Source organism: Crocuta crocuta, unplaced genomic scaffold (genome assembly GCF_008692635.1).
Source record: "Crocuta crocuta isolate KB4526 unplaced genomic scaffold, BGI_CrCroc_1.0 scaffold127, whole genome shotgun sequence".
In the NCBI taxonomy this organism is placed as follows: domain Eukaryota; kingdom Metazoa; phylum Chordata; class Mammalia; order Carnivora; family Hyaenidae; genus Crocuta; species Crocuta crocuta.
In genome coordinates, this window is record NW_027532008.1 from 2,526,118 (window position 1) to 2,551,199 (window position 25,082).

The 25,082-nt window shown below is 42.2% G+C and overlaps 1 protein-coding gene across 1 annotated transcript in view; it reads left to right on the plus strand.

The window, feature by feature from the left end:
- WASF2 (WASP family member 2) overlaps positions 1 to 25,082 on the plus strand; it is a 74,988-nt gene that overhangs the window by 40,736 nt on the left and 9,170 nt on the right. The window contains exons 2-6 of the mRNA XM_077775938.1: positions 12,177 to 12,349; positions 19,785 to 19,919; positions 20,435 to 20,588; positions 22,731 to 22,848; positions 23,881 to 24,011. Of these exons, the coding sequence (XP_077632064.1) occupies positions 12,220 to 12,349; positions 19,785 to 19,919; positions 20,435 to 20,588; positions 22,731 to 22,848; positions 23,881 to 24,011 (668 nt within the window). The 5' untranslated portion in view covers positions 12,177 to 12,219. The remainder of the gene's footprint in view (positions 1 to 12,176; positions 12,350 to 19,784; positions 19,920 to 20,434; positions 20,589 to 22,730; positions 22,849 to 23,880; positions 24,012 to 25,082) is intronic.

Genomic DNA, 25,082 nt, shown 5'->3' on the forward strand with positions numbered 1-25,082 from the left:
AAGTCTAACACTTTTGAAAACAAGACAACAATGCTAGATATTCAACATTGTAATAGCATAATGTCTAACATCCAATCAGAAGTTACCAAGTTTGGGGCGCCTGGGTGGCTCATTTGGTTGGTTGGGCTTCTGACTTGATTTTGGCTCAGGTCATGATGTCACGGTTTGTGGAATTGAGCCCCACGTTTGGCTCTGGCTCTGAACTGATGTGAGGCCTGCTTGGGTTTCTTTCTCTCCCCCTCTCTGCCCTCCACCCACCCCTCCACGCATGTGCACTCTCTAAAAACAAACAAACACAAACAAACATTAAAAAGTCACCAGATTTACCAGGAAAATGTGGCCCTTAACTAGGAGAAAAATCCTTCAGTAGAAACACTAAGAAATGGCAGAGATGATGGAATTAGCAATCCAAGATATTAAAATAGCTTTATGTTCACGCATATAAAGGAAAATACGAACATACTGGTTAGGAGGTAAATGTGGTAGCCTTGCAGATAATTAGTGGAGTAAGGTTACAATCTCTCATTTTTATGATCTTTGTTCTTCTTGTGGTGTTGATGATTTGGTGGAATTTGAATATTCTCGTAGAAGTCTAAGTTATAGAATTGTAGCATTTTAGGATTGGAGAGAAATTTTAAAGATTATCTTGTCTACCCTTTCATATTACTGAAAAAAATAAATATATTTTATTCTAAGATGTACGTTTCCCCACATTTTTATTTTTATTTAAATGTTTGCTTATTTAGAGAGCAAGTTGGGGAGGGGCAGAGAGATTCCAAGCAGGCTTTGCCCATCAAAGGCTCAGTCCTCTGAACTGTGAAATCATGATCTGAGCCAAAATCAAGAGTCAGACGCTTAACCTACTGTGAGCCACCCAGGTGCCCCTCCCCACATTTTAACATCTCTTGAACTTGAATCATGATACATCTCATAATCAGTGGCATCTTAGATTTGATGAAATGTGATAAAAAGCCCATTAGAATTGTAACCTTTCCATAAATTCTTAGTGATAGAGTTCAAGACTTCTGCTTACATTACCCCCACCTGGAAAACCTTCCCCCTTTATTCCTTTTTTTTTTTTGATGTATTTTTTATTTAAAAAAATGTTAGATGTATTTTTTAAATTAAGTTTTTTTTAATTCCAGTATAGTTAACATACAGTGTTATGTTAGTCCCACATGTACAATATAGGAATCCAACAATTCTGTATATTACTCAGTGTTCATGATGAGTGTACTCCTCTTTATACTTTATATCCAAATCCTGCCTGTTCGATCCCTTCAGTTCACAGTGATCTTTTCATACTGCCTAGTGTTATCATTGACTCCATCATTCATTTGATAACTGAACCTGTATTTATTTGCTGTATTGTTACTAAACTGGTTTTATGTCTCCTCAAATTATAAGCTCCTGTAGTCAGCAGAGGGAATTTATATTTCTTTGTGTCTTTTAGTGTCTACTTGATAAATATTCATTGATTGATAAAGGTAGTATCATTAGTTAACTTAATACAACCTGAAACTTATTAGTAGTACTGTTTAATGGTTGAGGGAACCACATATAAAACCTTTTTTAAATATTTTTCTTTCTTTTAATGTTTATTTATTTTTGAGAGAGAGTGTGCATGTGTGCACACACACATGAGCAGGGGTAAGGGGCAGGAGAGAAGGAGACAGAGTATCCAAAGCAGGGCTCTGTGCTTTCAGTGGAAAGTCCAATTGTGGGCCTGAAACCCACGAACCAAGAGAGCATGACTCCAGCTGAGGTCAGACACTCAAGTGACTGAGCCACCCAGGCGCCCCATGAAACACTTAGAACAGGGGTACCTGGGTGGCCCAGTCAGTTGAGTATTCAACTTCGGGTTAAGTCACGATTTCATGGTTTGTGAGTTCAAGCCCCACATCTGCGCTGACAATGTGGAACCTGTTTCAGATTCTCTCTCTCTCCTTCTCTCTCTGCCTCTCCCAATTTGTGCTTTATCTCCTTCTCAAAATAAATAAAAATAAACTTAAAAAAAAACTTAAAGTCACTACATCTTAAAAAAAACCATTTAGAACAGTGCCTGGCACATAGTTAAATGCTAGTTATGTGTAGAACTAGTATTTCCGCTGCTGCTGCTGCTGCTGCTGCTGCTGCTGCTGCTGCTACTGCTACTGCTACTGCTACTGCTACTGCTACTACTACTACTACTACTACAAAAATCACTATGACTATTTTTTTAAAGTAAGCTCTGTGTCCAATGTTATCTTTGATTGGAGATCAAGCATCACTTGCTCTACTGGTTGAGTCAGCCAGGCGCCCATCACTGTGACTATTATTATAATTATTTTGTGCCAGGCACTGTGTTAAGCATTTTATACACACATTATTTTATTTTTCTTCATAAAAACCTTACAAACTAGGAATCATTATACTAATTTAAAAGATTAGGAAACAGACTGAGAGATCACACTGCTTGCCAAGGTGCCAAAGCCAAAATTTGGCAGTAGGGAGTTAAGACCCACACATCCATCTCTTACTGTCCATGCTGTTGCTACTCTACACCACTGCTTATTAGGTGTTGAGGGCTTTGGTAACTGCTTAGTAAACTGAGAGTAGAAAGAATAGAATGGGTGCTTTCCCTCTGTTCAAGGACTTTCCCTTATAAATCCCATATTTTGAGTGGTGAATAGACCTTGTGAGAGGAAGTAGATGTACAGCTGCCCTTTGCTGCTGACTCTTAGTTGCTGGCAGCTTGGCTATTAGTGACAGATGAGTGTGTGACACTTTTTCAGGAATGAATTCTTGTTACAGCTGGCAGAATAGAACAGTTGATATGAAATTACAGTTTGCTCCATAATTCCATTCCCTGGTTTTCAGATCCGGTTGTGATTGCTAGGTCTCTTCTCCGTATTTAAGTTGGTGTATTAACAGTCACATCCAGGACTGCTGCTTCTGCCTGCTCCATGACCACACGGTGTGTTTGTATGTTGCCCTGAGCTGTCAGCAAAACATTTTGCTGAATCTCCTTTTTTGTTGTTACTCTGCAACCTTTTTCCCTCTGGCCTTTCTCAGTTGTGTAAAGTCAGTTTCTTTTTTGGCCTCTCCATCCCAGAAAGAAGCTTGAAATATGAAGTGAGGCATCATAGGGATTAAAATGAATGGTTAGACAGCTGGCAGGATGAAATGAGACTCACTCAGTGCTTGATATGTGGTTCATCTCTTAATATCTCCTTTCTCCCTCTTTTTCAAACCGCCTCTGGATCTTATCACCAGTGGTTGTGCCAGTGACCTGTCTATAGGGAGCTTAACCTAGCACAATACTCACTGCTACTTGCAAGAACCAAGAAAGGTAGGTTACACATAGCCCCATCCTCTCTATCTTTGAGTAAGATAGTAAAGTGGGATTTAGACATTCTTCCATAAAAACCACTGTGTGTTCCCATATGTAGCACATGCCCAGGTTTAGCTTATACATGGGTACTCAAGCCCAGGTACTTGGAGAAGAATACATTTTGTATCTACCATTTTATCTCAGATTTTTAGGCACCAATAACTAGAGATCACTATTTCTGTCATTGGTGATAAATAAGAAAGGAAGCTCTTTTTTTTTTTTTTTTTTTTTTTTAATTTTCTTAACGTTTATTTACTTTTGAGACAGAGACAGAGCACGAGCTGGGGAGGGTCACAGAGAGAGGGAGACACAGAATCTGAAACAGGCTCCAGGCTCTGAGCTGTCAGCCCAGAGCCCCGTGCGGGGCTCGAACCCATGGACTCTGATATCATGACCTGAGCCGAAGTCGGATGCTTAACCAACTGAGCCACCCAGGCGCACCCCGAAAGGAAGCTCTTTTAAGTGAAGAATACTTTACTGGGGCTTGTGTGAGTAGTGGCATATTTCTAGTAATCTTACAAACTGATTTGTTGAGGTTTGATGCTTTGTTTTGTTTTGGTTTGTATGTTGGCATTTGTTTTTCAGAGGAGCTTAGTTGTTTTTCATGCTAGACTCCTATATAAATTTAATGCTGAATTAATGACCACAGCTGAAAGATCTGGTACTTGAGTACCCACAAATACCAGGGGTAAGATTTCTCCATTTCTAAGTAAAATCATTCATATTTTATATGTTTTCAGTGAGTAGAAGTAAGCCCATTTAGATGGATGGATAGTTTGGCGTATTTCAAACCATTCCATTTTGATGAATTGGGTATTGCTAAAAATTGGCATTAGATTGGAAATGTGAAATGAACTTTGTGTTTGTAACTGAAAGTTTGTAACTGAAAGTGATAACATTGTAGACCCTGTGTATTATAAGTCGATACATAACTGGGAACTTGGGCCAGGATAGAGACACAAGAAATATTTTATGTGAATAATTCTTTTCTTTGGAGATCAGAATACTTGGCAAACAAAATCTCAGTGTTAGCATCTTTTCGAGTATTTTTTTTTAGTGCAGCCCAAAACTGAACTAGAAGGATAGATTGAAATTTTTTCCCCATTTGCCAGTCATTAGATTAAGAACTAGAATCCAGGGGCACCTGGGTGGCTTGATTGAGCATCTGACATTCGCTGAGGTCCTGATCTTACAGTTCATGAGTTCAAGCCCCACGTCCGGCTTGCTGCTCTCAGCGCCTAGTCTGCTTCGGGTCTTCTGTTATCCCTCCTCCCCTGCTTGCACTCTTTCTCTATCTCTCTCAAAAATAAATAAAACATTAACAAAATTTAAGAACTAGAATCTAAGTTCAAGGTCTACTATTTAAATGTTGGTTTTTTTGTTTTGTTTTGGACAACTAGATGGAAAAGGAGCCTAATTTCCACCAATAAAGAGGCAGTTGTCTGTGGAACTTTTTATACTAGAAAAAAAAATTTTTAGACGTGAAAGTGATCCCCCCAGTTTTAGCTTTAAGAGCAAAACTATGATTAGAGCCTAAAGAGTAATAAAGGTAAGAACAAAAGGTGGTATTGCCCCCAAAGTGTAATAAGAAGTTATGGAATTACCAGGTGTGAGTGGTCCTTGATAGATGAATAGTGTGCTCAAGGAGTAAAACACTGGAGTTTAGAAGTCCTGTTTCCTGGGCCACTTGCCCAAAACCAAATCAGGAAAAGGAGCCTTAGATTTATTGAATGTAGGTTCATCACCTTTGTCATTACTTTAGGAAAGTGGAAATTTCTCCTGATTTTGGATCACAGATAACTTTTTTTTTTTTGGTTCTCCCAGTCAGATACTTTCTCTGTCAACCATAGGAGTTTCACTTCTGTCTTGCCGTCTCTCTTGGTCATTAGTGACCTAAACTGATTTGTCAGTGATTCCTTGTGTTTGGAAGGAGTCTAGTTATATTTGTAGGTTCAGCCTCACCCAGTATTTCAACAGGAAGTGGGTGGATACCTAAGTCTGTAATGAGGCATTCTTCCTTGTGCTTTTTGCATAGTTGTGAGGACTGCTGTATGTAACCATAAATTCATACTTATTTAAACAATTTCATAGACAGATTTAGATTACAGTTAGCCTGTGTATTGTCTATCATTTTGAAATCAAATGATTATTTGACTTTTCAATTGGAATTTTGAACCCCTGTGAGATGCATATTCTTTAACATAAAGAAATTTGTCTCTTGATAGGAAACTGGTCTACAAAGTAAAGCTCTTCTCATAGGCCTCCATCCAAATTGCTGTTAACTGTAGAACAGTGGGAAATGCTGAAGTGAAAGCAGAAGTCCTAATTGCCACACATATAACATCCCCACATGTTCTCATCCCCTGCTACTGCTGATCAGCATTTTGGGGGTATGTTTCAAAGAGGAACTGCCTTGAGAAGCATTTCTGTTGTTATGGTTATTGCTATAGCTCAGATATCCTTGCTTTGGGAAACAACCATAGAAATCTGCAGGTGTTATCAGTGACCTTGGCTCTAAATGAAGCATTATGTATTTATTTATAATAAATAGCTAGTATTAAATATTGCTGCCAAAATGAGCAGTAATCTGTCTTCTGTCCTGGTAATAATAAGAATTCAGAGTGGGGTATAGATGAATGTGTCCTTCCTCACATGTAGCCTTCCTTTATTACATTCTTCCACCCTCTCAGTCTTTTTCACCTCACCCTACTTCTGCTTCAGGATATTGGGATCTGAGTTGTGAGAGTGTAGGGTAGATGTCAAAGTCTTTTGACTTTACACTGACCGCATGTCATATATAAATATTTTGTGATAACTTTTAATATATAAGCCTGTAGAATCTTACTTAGGTTTGAAGGGACCTAAGAGAACACCTCATCCAGTCTCTAGTTCAAAGCATGAATTCTGCCATGGTACTGACAGTCTAGACTGGACCATATACCGCCAGCTTGTGGCTAGGGAGGGATGCCTAAAGTCTTTTACTTGTTCTCAGACTCATTCTCAAGTCCCTTAAACTGAAAATAGGAGTAAAGATGGGGTTGCTGCTGAGTCTGGCTGCATGTCTGGAACTGTTCCAAAGCCAGTTTTTCCTTTGGACTTACTTGGGTAGCCAACTCTCAGATCAGTCTGGGAGCCGCCCAGGATGTAAATAAATAGCTTAACCTCAGGGCTCTGTCTGGCTCTCCTTTGGACCATTCTATATCCCACAGGTCCTGGTAACTCGATGAATCTAGATGTGGAGGAGAGTTTGATTCATAGCCATGACCCATCCCTCTCTACAGTTCTTAGACCTGCCTCAGGCCTTGTGTTAAGAATGCAAGTCGACGTTGGGCAAGTGAGGAGGTTATAGCAACTTAGAAGCAAATCTAGAAATTTTAGAACTTCTCAAAAATCATCCAGCTTAGTCCCTTTATTTTTCAGATGAAGGAAACTGAAGCCCAGAGTGAGAATTATATCATCTTTGATTTAGAAGACCTTGTAGAAGTCATCCAATCTGACCTCTCAACATCAACATCTTGTAGTCGGGGAATGTCTCCTGCAACATTCCTGATAGCTGGTCATCCAGAGGATCATACTGGGAACACATAAAGTCTGAAGAGAACCCATTCTAATATAGAACAGCTCTAACTAAAAGGAACTAACTAAATTGAATTCTAGTTCCCTATAACTTCTATCTCCACAGTGGTTTTAATTCAGTTCTTCTCCTGTGTAACATCTCCCAAGGTGTAAGACCTTCTCAAACCCCGTATTAGCAAATATCACTACAGCATGTAATTCCCTAATCAAAGTAAAATATAACTGAAAAAGAACTTTATTCTTTTATTTGTTTTGCTCCTGTTGTTTTTGAGAGAGAGGGAGCGTGCGTGAGCAAGGTAAAGGGACAGAGGGAGAGTGTTAAGCAGGCTCTATGCTCAGCCCCAACACAGGGCTCAGTCTCAGGACCGTGAGATCATAACCTGAGCTGAAATCAAGAGTCAGAGGCTTGGGGCGCCTGGATGGCTGAGTCAGTTAAATGTCAGACTTTGGCTCGGGTCATGACCTCGCAGTTTGTGAGTTCGAGCCCTGCATTGGGCTCTGTGCTGGCAGCTCAGAGTGTGGAGTCTTCTTCAGATTCTATGTCTCCCTCTCTCTCTTCCCCTCCCCTGCTCACTCTGCGTTCTGTCTCTTAAAAAAAATAAAACATGAGGCGCCTGGGTGGGTTAGTTGGTTAAGCGTCCGACTTTCGCTTAGGTCATGATTAGGTCATGATCTCGCGGTTCGTGGGTTCGAGCCCCACGTCGGGCTCTGTGCTGACCGCCAGCTCAGAGCCTGGAGCCTGTTTCAGAGTCTGTATCTCCCTCTCTCTCTGACCCTCCCCTGCTCACACTGTCTCTCTCTCTCTCTCTCCTAGAAATAAATAAAAATATTTAAAAATAAAAAAATAAAAAAAATAAAACATTAAAAAAAAAGTGTCCGAATCTTAACTGACTCAGCCACTCAGGTGCCCCAGAACCTTGTTGATTCTGTGAAGACAGGTCATTGACTCTTTCATGGCTCCAAAACTTTTGGCAGCTAAGTACCACCACTTTCTTGGTGTTCCTCACTTTGTCTTCTTTTCTGTCACTGGCACTAGCATTTACCTCTTTTCATGATACTTTTAATAGAGACATACATCTTACCACTTTGTGAGTATAACTGTACAAACCTATAGCGAGAGTAGCAAATAGGACTGAAGAGTCAGCCTTCCCCCTGCAACCTGTCCTCATTCATATTCGCTAGCTGTAGTGGGCCTCTCCATTCCTGTTGTCATTTTCTTAACCTGTGAAGAGCCCCAACTGATCTGTTCAATACCTCCAGCCTTCTCCTGCCCAAATATAACTTCTTTGCTTCTGTTAGAATGATTTGTCTAAAATGCAAATTTGACCATGTTACTTCCTTAATTCAGTGGTTTCTCTACACCCAGTACTCCACAGATTTTCCATTAAATGACTACTGATGATAGAGAAGCCTTTCTCAACTGGATTTCCATGAGAGAATTAAACCCTAATGCCATTAGGCATCCATTGTATATAATGTATTAACTTTTTCTCCAGTGCATCTGGAATGGTGCTAGCTATGTACGGTCTTGAGGAGAATTGAGAAAATAGTCACTCTAATCATTTTCTTTGTTCTGTGGATCAGATGAGGAACTCAGTGTGAAAGTGTGGAGAGAGAGAGAATGTGTGTTCTTCAGGAGGTCCAGAAGCCTGGCTGGGAGCAACCTCCAGAGGAAAAAACCTCAGTAAATTTCTTTAAGTCCAGGGTTTCACCTTTACATTTGTTTCATCTTTACGTTCATCTTTGCATTCCACCACATAATATGTCTATAGTTGAAAGTGTTTAAAAATATTTATCAATGAATAAAATTGATTTTACAGGAAGATTTTCCTCGGGTCCATGGACCACATACAACTACCCTTTTATTTAGCCTTGTAGTAGACATTTTATGTATGTTACATTATTTAGTATCTCGAGTAAAACTGCCCAAGATCACACAGCTAGTAAGGTATCCGAGTCAGGGTACTAACCCTAGTATGTTTGAATGGCACAGCTTGAAGCTGAGTTGAGTCAAGAGCCTTGAGAGTCTTTCCCTGTTTCTAAGTTTTTATCTTCACTAGAATGTAGGCTTTTTTTTTTTTCTGCTGAAGTTCTGTTGTGTTTCAGATCATGCATAATTCCATACATCTTCTGCCAAATATAACTAACTTTGATTATCCAAAAGGAAAATGAACAGTGATTCAGGTAATTCCATATAGCAGGGAATCTTGTTTCTCTTTGGTGGTTCTGAAACATATTAGATGGGTTTTTTTAGTAACAGATTTACTTTTCTATTTGTTTTGTCTCAATAGATATTAACATATTATCATTTCTTGAGTACTCTCTGTGGTGTCTAAATGGGGTGTCTCTCCCTATTAGATGAGGGCCCCAAATGACAGATCACTGATCAGATGGAAGCTGATGCTGTAGGCAGTGACAAGAATTCATCTGAGGCAGAACAAAGGAGATAGGAGTTTATGGAGTACACTGTAGGGGAACAGTGGAGAGGACAGTCAGGGAGAGGCTGTCTGCAATGAGGTATAGAGGCTGTTTCTAAAGAGGGAAGGTGAGGAGGTATGGGGACATATGGAGTTCTCCCTTTTTTGGTAGCTGTGCCTAGTTGTAAGTAGCCCATTGGTCAGTTAGGGCCTGGAGATATTTTGAGGTGGGTCACCTGATGGGCCTGTCTGCGTTGAACCGAGTGGTCACTGTGGCCCTTCCTGCATTCTGTTGCTCAAGCCTGTTTGCCTAAAAGTGGCCTTTACACACCGTAGCTGGTTGTGGCAACCAGCTTTTTTTAGAGATAGGAAGCCATCTTGCTATTGAAAATGTGGTTCCCCACCCATATGACATAGAATGGAATCCATTTGTGTCTACTTACTCAAGGCCCTTGGGAAAGCACAAATTCTAAAGTACCAAGGTGTTAGAAGTACCCCCTCCTGGCCCACAGTTCTGCGTGTACCTAGCCATCTGGAATCCAGTTTCCTTTAGGTGTCCAGAGAGAACGTCTGGAATGCCTTGTCAGTGGCCACATTTGATGTACAATTTCAAGGAGATCTGGCTCCTTTAGCTCCTAAGAAGCTGGAACAAGTACTGAAATGATTGCTAATAGAAGGAGCCACAAGTGGCTGTTTTCAATCATCTCTGGCTGCACCATCAAATTTTGATTCTTCCAGAAAGCTCGGAATTTGAGAGTCTAAGAGCATCCAGAGGATGGTGTACAGAGCCCTGTGAAGTTCTTTAATTTGCAACCTCCTGCCTCCTTTCTTGTTCTAAACTCTTTCACCGTTGAATTACTAATTTATTTATTTATTTATTTATTTATTTATTTATTTATTTATTTAATTTATTTCTAGGAGAGAGAGAGAGAGAGACAGCGTGAGCAGGGGAGGGTCAGAGAGAGAGGGAGACACAGAATCCGAAATAGGCTGCAGGCTCTGAGCTGGCAGTCAGCACAGAGCCCGACGCGGGGCTTGATCCCATGAATGCGAGATCATGACCCAAGCGAAAGTCGGACACTTAACCGACTAAGCCACCCAGGTGCCCAGAGTTACTAATTTAATGATTGCATCTTAGTACCTGATAACCCTCTGCACCATGTAAAAGAAGAGGAGTTAGACTGGAAGGGAAAGTCCAGAGTTTGGATTAGAAAACCTGTTGAGTCAAAGGGGAATTTAGCAGAGGAATGGAATGAAAATTATTTCCTTAGACAGTAGACAAATATTCAGGAAACACCTCTGCACCCCAAAGATAGGCACAGCTGCCACACAGTGACTATTAAAGGGAGGTTCAAAGTTATGAGCAAACAGCTGATTCTCTTGGTTCTTGGGCTGTTGCTGTTGGTGACAGGAAATCTTGTTCCCCAAGCTGCTGGCTTCCTGTTTTATTTTTACTCTTAGTAGATCAGAATGTCCATAACAAGGAGCAGTCTGTTCCAAAGGGTTCTACTCCCTCTTTGAGCCTGAAGGTTTTTTTTTTTCTTTTGGTCAGACAATATGTTGGTTCACTTTTAAGATCTGTGATACTTAGCTTTTTGTATTCACAGTCAACTTTTTTTGGTGATAAGCTGGTGTTTTAAGAGTTGATGTAAGTAAACCTCTGTTTTGCCTTTTTTTTTTTTTTTAATGAAGAATATGCAATACTTGGGACTTGGGTATGTTATGCTTTACCTTTTCATTTGAAGTGATTTTGCATTTTCCCTAGCATGAAAATCATTAGGCTGACTTAAGTGTCTTTAGTTTCAGAAACAGGAACAGCCCAGTATGCCTTGGCTGTAGTCATACCCATTTTGTTGAGACTGAAATCTCCTCTTATCCTTGTAAAGCTAGGAATTTGGTAATCTAATTCTAAAACAATAGCTCAGCACGAACCTGAAGTGGTGGGGATTTCCTAGGGAAAGGGGCTCAGCTGACAGGATAAGAAACGGTAACTGGAAGGTTTCCGGTCTGCTCCAGACACTTCCTGCTGTCTCAAGAGCCTTTTGGCCCAGGTGTGTTGAACCGGATACGGATAGGAGAGCGAAAAGGAGCTGGTGGGTAGATGAGGAAGGACTAGGGAACCTTATAGCACAGTTTGCTTTAGCCTCGTGTTTGACATATTGAACGTGTGAAAGTTTCCTTGATATTCTTTAATTCTGTCAACGTACAGACTAAACTTTAGGAGTGTTAATAGACACTGGCAGCTAACGTTTAGTTGCACATAAACAGTCATCCATCAAGGAAGAACTAGAGAAGTTATGTCTTGATGTAGGTCAATGGAATCGCTATTGGCAACTTAATTTCTGTTGTGGAGGTGATCAGATGACAGAAGCTCTTTCTTGATCCTTAACGTTGATCATCTGGAATCTGATCTGTCCTGTTTATGGATACACCAAGGATAGGATCCGTCCATACTATCCAGAGCCTGCTGAATGCACTGTTTTCTGACCATGCCTCCTTGCCTCTGGAGACTCTTGTTGGTTGGAGCATCATTGTTATTTTAAGGTTTTTAGGTTTTTATGCTGCCTGTGTAATTCAGCCGGCAGTCACTAGTTCAGAATATCTAAACTTACCCAGTAAGCCTTCTGATAGCAAACCTTAAAGATTGAGGAGGGGGTGGGGAGCTTAAAAAAGAAGAAATGATGGAGGAGAGATTTTTTTTTTTAAAGCTGTTTTAGATCAGAACAAGACAAAAGAAAAAAAGACTCACATAGCCCTAGTGTGCCTGGAATTTGTGGTTGAGTAATACTTTCCTGTTATTTCTTTTTTAGGTTGTTTTTCATCATTCAGAACATTGCCTGAAGCAGGTCCACCATGCCGTTAGTAACGAGGAACATCGAGCCAAGGCACCTGTGCCGTCAGACGTTGCCTAGCGTTAGAAGCGAGCTGGAATGCGTGACCAACATCACCCTGGCAAATGTCATCCGACAGCTGGGCAGCCTGAGTGAGTGCCGCAGAGAGCCTGTGCTTTGCCCTCAGGGGTCGTTGGTGCTCTTTATTTAGTTTCCTTCTCCTCCCGTGTTCCTATTTCTCCCCCATCTGCCTTCCCTAGGTAATGCGAAAATGTATCCCTCCCCCTCTCCCCAAAGAGAGGTTCATTTTTGGTACAGATTCTTCCCCTCAACCTTTTCTTCATCTACCACCACCCTCTAGGTTCCCTCCACCTCCACCTCCCCCTCCACCTGCTTCAAAAGAAATCTGTGGGAAGGGTGGCAGGAAGGGCTGCAGCAGAAACTGCAGATGGAATGACAGAGCAGAATTCTCTGTGTGTAAAGTGGGAGGTTCACAGAGCAGTATCTTGGGTTGGGGAATGTGCCCATAATTGCACGAGCTGTTCAATGTAGCTGACTTTGTTGAAGCCTCAAATGTGCCAATAGTCTTTATCTACCCTACACCCCCTCCCCCAACTTTTCTTCCCAAAGAGGAGTAAAGCAAACATGCACTCAGAGAGATTCTAGCTGACTTGTCTACCCCCGTACACATTTAATTGTGCTGCAAGCCCCCAGGTCCAAGTTCAGGGTGCAAATTACTTTTGCAGTCTCTAGGGTATTGAGAATTCTGCAAGCTGCATGAACACACAATGACACAAAGTGTAGCTGGAGCCATTCTTCTCTAGCAGGAAGATGGTTGCTAGCCCAGTCTGTTTTGGAGCTGAGGGAAAGCCAGCTCAACGATATTTTTGTTTTGTTTTGTTTTTTAATTGGCAAGAATGAATGAGACTGCCTTGGGTGGGGTACATGCGTGGTTTGGATTTCATTCTGAATCAAGCTGACTTTGTTTGAAGCTGAGGTATGGGAAGGGCAGACGCTTGGGTAGGCTCTGCATTTGTCTTAGTGCCACTCCAGCTCCCATAAGAACCTCCGTCAAATTGCCATATTAGTGATCTTCCTTAGCAAAGACATCTTGGTATGAATTCTTTCAGACACGCGCCCCTTCTGTTGCATCAGCGCCCTTAGTAAAGGCAGCGGGATGTCAGGAAAGTCTGCATTCCCCCAGATAGTAATAGGCCCTGCCTTTGAAAGAGGGGCCTGAGGAGACAGAGCTCTACGACCGTATGATGCATGGGGTCTGAGATTCGTAAGCCTTTTCCTAGCTCCAGAGGCCATCTCCGTTGATCTAGGGCTTAGGGAAACCCGGATGGGGCGTCACGAAGAAACGAAACCCTGCCTGTGCCTGTCTTACACAAAGGCACGTTGACAGCAGTGTCGTAGCCGTGCAGCTGACAGGGAAGCACATGAAGGCTGTAGAGAGCCTCACTGCTTCTTAAAAGCATCGTTTCTGCTTCTGTCACCCTGAGAAGGCCAAATGGGTGGTAGTCAATCACACACTGGCTCTTTCTCCATAGGACAAAGGACATCTAGCTAATGATGCTTCTTACTCTCACTCAGCAGGAGTTATGCTCTCTCTCAGGTGTTTTTCCAGGGTAGTGTTGATGGATGTCATTGCTCACTCCCCCACTTGTGATCAGACCACTCCCATCTTGAGGAAACCGATCTGAGGGCCAGGATTTCCTCACGTTGTAGAGCTAACTGACCCTTTTTTCATCCAATAAACATGTATTGAACATATTTTATGTGCCAGATGCTGAGAGAATACAGTGATAATAAGAACTGGTCTCTGCCTTATAGGAGCTCATAATCTACGAAAGGAGACGGAAATAAATAATTCTTAAGGGGAGAGTGTGGTGAGAGGGGAGCTCACATTTGTTAATTGCCCATTTTATGCCAGGTTTTAATAGGATCTTGACATAGATGATCTCATGTAATCTGTTCAGTGATCCTGTGAGGGGAGGTGGTGGTATTCGCATTTTTCAGGTGAAGAAATGAAGGCTCAGAAAAGTAAGGTAACTTGCCTAGAAAGACAACAGCTGGTAAGAGGTAAAGTAAGATTTCCAAAGAACTTCTCAGGTCTGTCTCTGCCAACACTACCCTGTTGACTTCATTGACTCTCACCTAAGTTATTGTCTTGGGACACCTGGATGGCTCAGTGGGTTAAGCGTCTGACTTCGGCCCAGGTCATGATCTCACAGTTTGTGAGTTCAGGTCCCACAATAGGCTCTCTGCTGACAGTGTGGAGCCTGCTTGGGATTCTGTCTCCCTGTCTCTCTCTGCCCCTCCCCTGGTCACGTTCTTGCGCGCGCGCTCTCTCTCTCTCAATAAATAAATAAACTTAAAAAAAAAATAGAGGCGCCTGGGTGGCTTAGTCGGTTGGACGTCTGACTTCGGCTCAGGTCATGATCTCATCGCTTGTTGGTTCTAGCCTCCCTCCCTCCCTCTCCGTGTCTCCCTTTCTCTGCCCCTTCCCCACTCGTGCTCTGTCTCGCTTTCTCTCTCTCTCAAAAATATTATTTTTAATAATAAAACCAACTGTTGCCTTAGCCTACCTCTGGCCTCCCTTTTCCTGATCAGTGCTCTTAAATATATAAACCTAAAGATCTTACAAATCTTAAAACTTGTATCCCTTGTGGTCTGCTCAAAATGCAAATTTCACTTTTACTTTTATAATTCTGAATTATTTGACTTTTTAAAAGTTAAGTCAGTGTTAACTTTTGCAATTTAAAAGTTTCGTGTTTTGTTTTTTTGTTTATAATATCTATTTATTTTGAGAGAACGGAGAAAGGGCAAAGAGTTCCAAACAGGCTTCACACTCAGCACGAAGCCTAACACAGGATTCCATCTCAAGCATGAGATCACGACCTAAGCCGAAATCAACAGTCAGACGTTTAACAGACAGAGCCACCAAGGTACCCCAAAGGTCTTTTTAAAATAAGAGTACAGGGGTGCCTAGGCAGGTCAGTCGATTAAGCATCCAGCTCTTGGTTTCGGCCCAGGTCATAATTCCACAGATCGTGATAACGAGCCCCAAGTTGTTGAGATCGAGCCCTGAGAAACCTGCTTAAGATTCTCTCTCCCTCTCTCTCTCTCTCTCTCTCTCTTNGTTAGAAATCTCCCCTGTTCCTCACTGTGGAATTAGTTTCTTGTCCTGGCATTCAAGACTTAAAGACCTGCCTTCCTTTCAAATCTCATTTTCTGCAATCCATCTTTTCCCATTTTATAATCCTTTTATTTTTTATTAAAAAAAATTTTTAGGGGCACCTGGTTGACTCAGTCGGTTAAGTGTCTGACTTCGGCTCAGGTCATGATCTCGCAGTTTGTGAGTTTGAACCTCGGCATCAGGTTCTGTGCTGGCAGCTCAGAGCCTGGAGCCTGTTTCAGATTCTGTGTCTCCCTCTCTCTTTTTGAAGGAGAGAGAGATAGAGCATGAGCAGGGGAGGGACAGAGAGAGAGGGAGACATAGAATCGAAAGCAGTCTTGAGGCTCTGAGCTGTCAGCACAGAGCCAGACGCAGTGCTTGAACTCACAAGCCATGAGATCATGACTTGAGCCGAAGTCGGACGCCCAACCAACTGAACCACCCAGGTATCCCTCCCATTTTATAATCTTTTAAAAGATTTTTTAAAATTTTTAATTAATTAATTAATTAATTTTAAAAAAGAAATGTGCTCTTAAAATAATTTTTTATTTATTTTTGAGAGAATGAGACAGAGCACAAGTGGCAGAGGGGCAGGAGGTGGGGGACACAGAATCCAAAGCAGGCTCCAGGGTCTGAGCTGTCAGCACAGAGCCCAACGCGGGGCTCCGACTCACGGACTGCGAGATCATGACCTGAGCCGAAGTCAGACACTTTATTTATTTATTTATTTATTTATTTTTTAAATGTTTTATTTATTTCTGAGAGAGAGAGAGAGAGAGAGAGACAGTGTGAGCAGGGGAGGGTCGGAGAGAGGGGGGGGACACAGAATCCGAAGCAGTCTCCAGGCTCTGAGCTGTCAGCACAGAGCCCGACGCGGGGCTCGAACCCACAAGCCATGAGATTATGACCCGAGCCGAAGTTGGACGCTTAACCGACTGAGCCACCCAGGCGCCCCCCAAAGTCAGACACTTTAAATGAGCCATCCAGGCACCCCTATTTTTTTTTAATGAGAAAGAAGGGAAAGGGGGAAAAGGAAGGAAGAATGAATTGTCACCTATTTATAGTATTTGTGAGATAGACTATACTCCTACTTCCACGTGGTGTCCTTGCTGTTTCCTGTGCAGAGTATCCTCAACATCCTTGTAGCTGCTCTTCAAGGCCTAGCTCAAGGGTCTCCTCTTCCAGGTTGGTCTAAGTGCTCCTCTGAGCTCCTGTTACATGCCTGTATCATTACCTACCACATTATGTTCAAACTTTTCTGTATCTCTACTACTAGATTAAAAGTTCTTTGAAGGCAGAAATCATGTCTGGTTTATATCCGTGAACCCCAGTGTTTATCTTGTCTAGTATTTGGCACCCAGTAGAAGTTCAGTAAATGTTGAATGATGCATGCTTGTGATCTCTCCGCCATTCTGTGCTGTCGGTGCACAGAGAATACAGGGAAGGAAGTAATACTCCGTATGGGGAGTCAGTGCATGGTATGGGGGCATAGGGAGAGTTAGGGAATGCTTCTTAAAAGTGGTTAGATTTGAACCAGGCCTTGAAAGATGACTAGGAATTCATTTAGCAGAAGAGTGGCACAGAAATAAGCTCATAGGTACTTCATGCTCATGACCTTGGTCTTGTGTACTGTAGCCAGAAGTGCTTGGTCTAGTAGGCAGAGTGTGATTATGGAGTGGATAAAGTACAAAACTAAAAATTCCACAGCCTTGGATTGCTACATGATAGCATATCCAGAATTTTTATTTTCCCTCAGTGCAGGGGATTGGCATTTCACATATTAGATTGCCATATCTTAGGAGATGTAGACACAGCCCAGGCAGCCTATATTTTTGAGTTAGTATCCTGACCACCTGGTAGAATAGAACCCCCACTTGGGTCATTAAGAAATCATGCTATGATATTGGGTTTTCTGAGCATACTGGGGCCGTGCCCCTGGGGGCTCTAAGACTCCCACTCAGACTTCAACAAGAGCAACTTCACATTTTTAAGTCAGTTTTACTTGTTCATTTCTGCATAAGATTTCATTTGGAGAGTTCTGCCAAGGAAAAAAAAATTGAAGACTGCTTCTGGATTCTTTTGTAAATGTGATTGATAACTGTTACGAATGTCCTTATGTGATAGTGGGTCTATTTTGGTAACCTGAATGAATGAAATTTAACTCTGAACAAGGCACTTTTGTTCTCTCCTGTAGAAGTATCACACTTCTGTTTTCAGAGATTGGAGTAATTTTTAGTGCTTGAAGAATAGGGACTATCATATTACTGACTGGAATTATATCTTAAATTTCCTGGAAGTGTAAAATAGGATATTTAGATACTCACACTCTTGAAAGTTATCTGATGTGGTTGAGCATATAAGGAAGAATTTCATTGTAACAACTTACATTTTTAGCTTGTTTAATCCTATGACAATTTGGTGAGGTTGATACAGTTATCCCCGTTTTACAGATGGGGAAACTGAGGCTGAGACATTGTGGCTGGGTGCACAGTATGCAGGTATAAATAGAAAGAACTGAGACTTAAATCTAGATTTTTCTGATTGAAGTCTGCTGCTTTTTCCATGTATATCATCTTGTAGTTCTAAGTAGGCCCGGGGCCTGATGTGATGATGGGACAGTGGGGAAACCTTCATGCCCACTTCATTCCCTCTTCAAATAGCATTCTTAGTGTTAGCATGTTTATATGTTGGGGGTAAGATTTTATCTTGAAAATCACTGTGCCACATTCAGCTACTACTCAAACTACCAGTACTCCCTTCACTGAGGAACAGACAATCCTGGATACTCTCTTGGTGACCTGAGGGTGGGTTGATTTGGAGTTTTTCTTTACCTCCAGAATAGCTGGTCAGCTGATAGATGGATGGATAGATAGATAGATAGAGATTTTGTTTTGTTTTTTTGAACTTAATCTCTATGCCCAACGTGGTCTTGAACTCATGACCCTGAGATCAAGCCAGCCAGGTGCCCTGGTTAACAGAGATTTTGGAGCCTGATCCATTTTCCACACATAGTGCTGCATGTTTCTCTGCTTTAGCTTTCCAATCACAGTGTTCCATTACCTGGACGAGCATGATGCAGCATGGTTTTTATAGGAACTTAGCTGTATTATGGACAGGGATCAGATAGGATCCTCTGCCTGCAGAACAGAAATGCAGTTTCATTAGCCAATTTGTGTTCCATGAGCCCAGGAGCTTCCCAGGGTTGTTTAAATCACAAAATCGTTCAGTATGCAAAGACTTGTTCCTTCCTTGATTAGAAACTCCTTATTGACTAAATTTACCAGCAATTCAAAATATGCCGTTGATTGTGGTCTTATCCTTACTCTCCAGGTTCCACTGGGAAGGTGAGCTGTAGTTCACCCTGAAGGTGCAGTTTTGGCCTTTTGACTAATATTTCTCCCCTCAAGTGTGGACTAAGCATAAATATAGTTTCGAAGCTAAAAATCAGAGACTACTTAAAATAGTTCTCAGTAGTTTTTTTGGTTGAGCACAGTGACTTCTGACTACCTACACCTTGCAAGTAAGAAACTCAGATGGTATATTTATTCATATGTACCACTTTTCATTCCTAGCAAGAATGTGCTTTGTGGCTTGGAATGACAATATGGAGGTAGTGTCAAATTGCTGTTCAGTTTCTTTGGCTGCAAATTCTCCTTGCATTCCAGGGTTGAAAGTACAGAACTCTTCTTTTTCTAAAAAAATAAGATATTGCAGAAAGAGACCACTGGTATGTTGGTTTTCAGGAAGGGCTTGAAAGTTTCAGCTTTTCACTGCTTCCTTGGGATGTAGATTTGAAGGATTATAACCTAAAGCAAAGACTTCCAAAGTTGTAGGTTATAAAACAAGATAACCTTTTCGCCCCTTAGAAGTTATAAGTCTCTGCTGTGAATTGTTGATAAGTTCAAGGCCGCTCGAAGATACCACAACTCATCATGGTTGTTGAATGTACTTTGGAGGCTCCATTGAGAATGTAATTTCTTATTTTTCATGTTAATGGTAGACACCTCCAAGGTCCTTGTAACTCCCAGTCTGTTTCCCAGAACCATTTTACAAGGTGCTTTTACCAAGCAGCAAGGGGGTGAGGGCTGTAGGCAAATGTGTAGACACATTGTCTGCTCTTCCAGGATTAATTTTTTGTATTGCACCTTTTGGTATTATTCATCCTGCATTGAGTTCGTGACTGTTCAGAGTTTGCCAAGAAGACTATTAGCGAACATAAGCAGACTGCTCAAACTATGGAGGGCATCTCTCTGTCTCCAAGAACAAGCATCTGCATGTAACCCAAACCATCTTAGGGGATGCATGTGTGTGTTGTGGAGGTGGGGAGTAAAATCTGTAGTAGCCAGTTTTTCTAACCATTTTTGTCATTTTTATGCACTAGTGACTTGGTTTCTTTGCTCTTTCAGGTAAATATGCAGAGGACATTGTTGGAGAGCTCTTTACTCAGGCAAATACCTTTGCCTCTCGGGTAAGCTCCCTTGCCGAGAGGGTCGACCGCCTACAAGTTAAAGTCACTCAGCTGGATCCCAAGGAAGAAGAAGGTAAGGTAGCTGAGCTCAGCATTTGCAGGCTTTGCTGAGCAGTTTCTTAGAATTCTTTTTTTTGTGATTTATAAAAAAGTAAGGGAAAAATCACAGAGACCTATGGAGTTCTGCTTTGAAATGACACAAGCCTGGGTGGTGTAAGAAACCTTTTTAGCTCTGCCACACCCCCACACACTCCCTTTCTCCCATTCCCCCAATTCTTGCTCAGATGCCCCCTCCCCCAGTCGTATTTTGTTACCATAAAAGTACTTGGAAGATTCATTCCTCCCAAGGAGAGGCCTGCTAGATCTGGCCACATAGTAAACCTTTGTGTTGCCTCATTTTGTTCAGTCGTGAAATGGCTGGGCTGCTGACAGCCTTGTGGGGCTTCCCCAGAGGGGGAGGAAAAAAAATCTGGCTGCAGACAGCCGCAGCCAAGAAACGCAGCAGCTGAGGCCTCTCAGACTGGTGTGACTCAGTGTTTGCTCAAATAGCCTGTCGTCCATTTTCTAATGCCTTCCATCTTCTCTCAGTGTCACTGCAAGGAATCAACACCCGAAAGGCCTTCCGAAGCTCTACCATTCAAGACCAGAAGCTTTTCGACAGAAACTCTCTCCCAGTACCTGTCTTAGAAACATATAACACCTGTGATACTCCTCCACCTCTCAACAATCTAACCCCTTACAGGTAACCTGGCTAGTTCCTCCCTTTTTCAAACCGTGGTTAACAGCACTAGATTGTCTTTTTATTTAAAGATATTTACATCAGGGGATTATCTCAAAAAGCTTACTACCTACCCCAGAGTTGTTTGTGGCAGCAGAAGCTAATATTTACCTTATAAACACTTGTCACTTATTTATTGTTTGGTTTCTGAAATTCATAGTCCGTGTACTATATATTGAAAGTTTGCCGTAACATTGCATGCTGCAGAGTTTAATTTGGTGTAAGCCAGGTCCATCTTGGATTCTGTCCAAGGAATTTAGTTATTATAGAACCAAAAGGACTTTGTTACAAGGCAGTCCTAGAGCATGCATCCCAGGGGCAGCATTCTAGCAAGGCTCCCACTTACTCAGAAACCACTAGAATTACCAGATGTTTGGGTGTGTTAGTGGGGCTAGCTTTGTGGACTGGCTGCTCTGGGCCTGGAGGGTCCTTCAAAGCTTAAGGAATAATTGGCATCCTTCCAAATGACTGTCTTTACTTTGTTTAGAACATCCTTTCCACACTCCCTTCTGCAAAGACCTTTGCTGCTGCAGCTAAACTTGAGAAAGATGGTGGCCTTACAGACAGCTTAAAGCCCTTCCCCCTCCAGTGGACTGTAGTGTGATCATCCTGCAAAAAACCACTCAGCAGGGGCAGAAAGCGAATATTTATCTTGCTTGTATCCATAAATATCGTTGGAACAGGTAAAAAGTAATTACAGATAGCTGGAGGCAGATGTCTTCTGCAAGACATGGGTATACTGCAAAGTAGAATGTGTGAAACTCAAGGACACCCACCTGATCCAGGGAGCCTGGAATTTAGGAGCATGGTAGCTCTTCACACAGGATAAAAGTACATAGCATCTATCCTGTGTTATTACTGTGTAAAATTATGTTTGCACCTTGACTTTCAAAGGGACTTGCTGGCAGAACAGGACACAGATTTGACTCTGTAGCCTCCATCATCATTTATCAAGTCAGATTTGGGCAGAGGGGCTTCAGGGCAAGAAGGGAGTGTACACCTGATATTGAAGGGAGTATGACGTATGACAAAGGGCTTAGGTGATGGGATAGGGTAAATAAGTGATACAAGACAGTTTATTTTTCAGTTAATGGTATTTTCCTTTTTATCATTCTCTCAACGATCTGGATTTGGCCTAACAGAAATGAGCAGTGGTGTAGCTAACTCAGAACAAGATTTAATATAAAAATCATTAGTGTTTGATTTGCAAATGCTTTCTGTGTGTTATGACAGGATTGGAGGCCAGGGAATAGAATTGCCTTTCTAATTCTTTTTAGTTTAGAATAGTGCTAAAATAAATGTCCACCCCTAGCACATACTCTTTAGAATGTAAGTATATATACTCAGTCATGCCAAAGTGCGGAATTCCAACCAGGAACGTCAAGCCTGGCAGGTAACCCTTACGTGCACCTCTCTGTACTTCTGTCACAGCCACTAAAAGATGGTAATTAAACCTTACCATAAAACAGCTGGCCATCTGTTTTCACTGGGGCCCCCTTGTGGTTGGGGTGGGGGGTGGGGGGGCCTCTGAGCTATTCTAGAAGGGAGCAAGAAGGTGGATTGCTGTGCTTACCTGTTTTTACAGAGGAATAACAGCTGTACACATAAATACTTTAGTGTGTATATATGTATACATAATGTACACACGTGAACCTGCACATATGTGCATAGGTTTCCTGTGGGTGGGAAGCCACTAATGCTTCCTAGAGAGTGCTGGGGAATTGGTGGGGGGAGGGGGACCAATGGCAGAAACCCCCTCTGGTGTGCCCGGGTATCAGGATGTCCTCAGGGGGATGTCTGTAACCATGCAGATCATTAGGAATAATCAGGATTCCTGCTGCTCTAGCCCATTCTTGCCCTGACCATGCAGATTCCTCTATCAGGAATTGAAAGTAAGGCTAAGTTTCTTAAAAAGCCAGATAAGTAAATGGGTGCCATTCATGGGGCGTTGGAATGCTGGTATGGAAGAGGAAATAAGCAGTCAATTTGAATGACTTCTTGATTCCTCAGTGTAAAAACTGCTAACTGGTAGGTATTTTGGAATATTGGATTTGGTTGGGAGCTCATCTGTCTACTGACAGCTACTTGTCTTCATTTCTATCCCAGGGACGATGGGAAAGAGGCACTCAAATTCTACACAGACCCTTCGTACTTCTTTGATCTTTGGAAGGAGAAGATGCTGCAGGACACCAAGGATATCATGAAAGAGAAGAGAAAGCATAGGGTGAGGGGAAAGGGGCCTCTGTTCTACACATCAGTAGGCACGATTGTGGAGGGGGGATAAAAAGGAAGCCAGTCTTATATGAAGTAATCATTCCGAGTGGCTGCTTGCTTGGATGCCAGGTGAAACTCTTTAAAAAATGTGTCCACTCCAAGCACCACCAAGATGAAAGTATAAATCACACCAAAAATGTGTTTGTTCCCCCTAGCGCTATTAACAATTGAGTATATTCAGGCTGAGTTTTAGAAATTGACTTTTCTATTCACCATTTATTTCTCTTGCAATTTGCACCTGACTCTGCTGGACACTCAAGCTAGGCTAGTCCCTTCCCCGCCAGTTTTGCAGCTCATTTCTCAGAGATCAGCACAGGGCCCCACAGTGTTTGATTTACAAACAGGAACAGTTTAACACCTTCACTACTGGTTGGGTGGGGTGGGGTGAGGGCATGGGCTTAGTTTTGGGAGCCGCTCCTCTCCCCTTAGGCCTCCAGTGATGTGTGTAAGCATATGACCTACCAGTTGCAACCTCACAATCCCATTAGCATGGCTGCTGGGGAGGCCCAGGAGAATGCCAGAGGCTAGTGCAGCTGCATAGGCTGAGGAAATTCTTTGTTGGTTGTTTTATTTTGTTTTGTTAACTATTTCCTCATATCTGTCCCAGATATTTACGGCTCTTATTACTTCTCATCTCTGTTGACTGACCTTTGTGGCAGAGCGAGTAACAAATAGCTTTTCTAGTAACCTGCTAACAATTAGAGCTCCTCAGAAACATGAATGAGCTACCCAAGGAGGTAGTGAGTTTCCCATCTGTAGAAGTGTCTGAGTATGGGATTGAGTGAATGTGTTTGACCTTGGGAGGTGGTTTGGACTAGATGACTCTAGGTCATTCCAAAACCAGTAATTAAATAAATTCTCTAGTTACCGTGTGTTGTCCAGGCAAATCATCTCTTTGCATCCTGAAGGTAGGTGGAATTTTAATGAAGAACTTTGGAGAAAATGTTTTACAAAGGGGCTTTTCTGTTTCTTTTCCTTATAGAAAGAAAAGAAAGATAATCCAAATCGAGGGAATGTAAATCCACGTAAAATCAAGACACGTAAGGAAGAGTGGGAGAAGATGAAGATGGGACAAGAATTTGTGGAATCCAAAGAAAAGCTGGGGCCTTCTGGGTAGGTGATGCTTTCGTATTATTGGTAGCATTCTTTGAAGGGCCTAGGGACCTGTGGGCAACAGCCTAACAGCTCTGGGGTGGCACCATTCATGACCCCCTGAAGTCTGACTGTGTGGCATAGATCAGTACCACTATTAATCAGCTACCTTAAAGTGTATCCATCTGGTGATTAAAATTTGCTAAATAAGTCAAGAGACTCAGCAGTTGAGATGAGGTGACTGTAGTAGTCTAGAAAAGTAAGCCCATGGCTTCTAGTGCCCTTGCTCTGTCAGATACTAGTACGTCTGTGGGCCTCAAAGGAAAGACTGGAAAGAGAAGAAAAGTGGTCTTGGGAGCCCTTTGCCTCTAGAGCTTTGATTTGAAGGTCATGCCTAAGGGCTGGGCATTTCACAGGAATGGAGAGGGCCAGGCAGAGGATTTGTGCACATCACCAAAGCAACTTTTCAGTCAGCCTTTGTCAGTCTCGGGAGAGAGGCTGGCCAAGGGACTGAAAGCAGACCTCAGAGACAGTGTGGGAAAGGTCGCTCGGCCAGTATTAAGGCTGTATATCTCCATGGGGAAATAGTAGATGTCAGTCTGACCCATTTCCCGATACCAAATCACACTGGAGGCTTAAAAGGAAAAAAATGGTTTTAGAGCTTGGTTTGATGCTTATCCTGATGTCCGACCTGTGTGACATTCAAAGCCAAGTTACCACGACTGCTTGGCATGAATGTTGCCCTGGTTTTCCCTCTAAATACATTGCATCCTGGCTGTCAGAGAACCATGCCAGCCCATGCCGGGTGTCTAGGAATGATAAAAGGCAAGAGTTGAGTTGTTCTTGCTTTTAGGAATAACTCTACCATGAAAATCTTGACTTTTGAAAATCTTGACACTTCTGACACTTGTTCTTCCTGGATTAAGAGATTTGTTTTAAAGAGTGATGAAGGTGGTGAGAGAAAAAAATGAACCTTTCTCTCTACAGGAGATCAGCCCGGAGGGTACCTTCCTTACCTTCACCTCCCAGTAAAAGGGGCCATTTTGTTCCGCGGTCCCTCCTGTTCAGACAGGCCTTGTCTCAGGTTCTGTG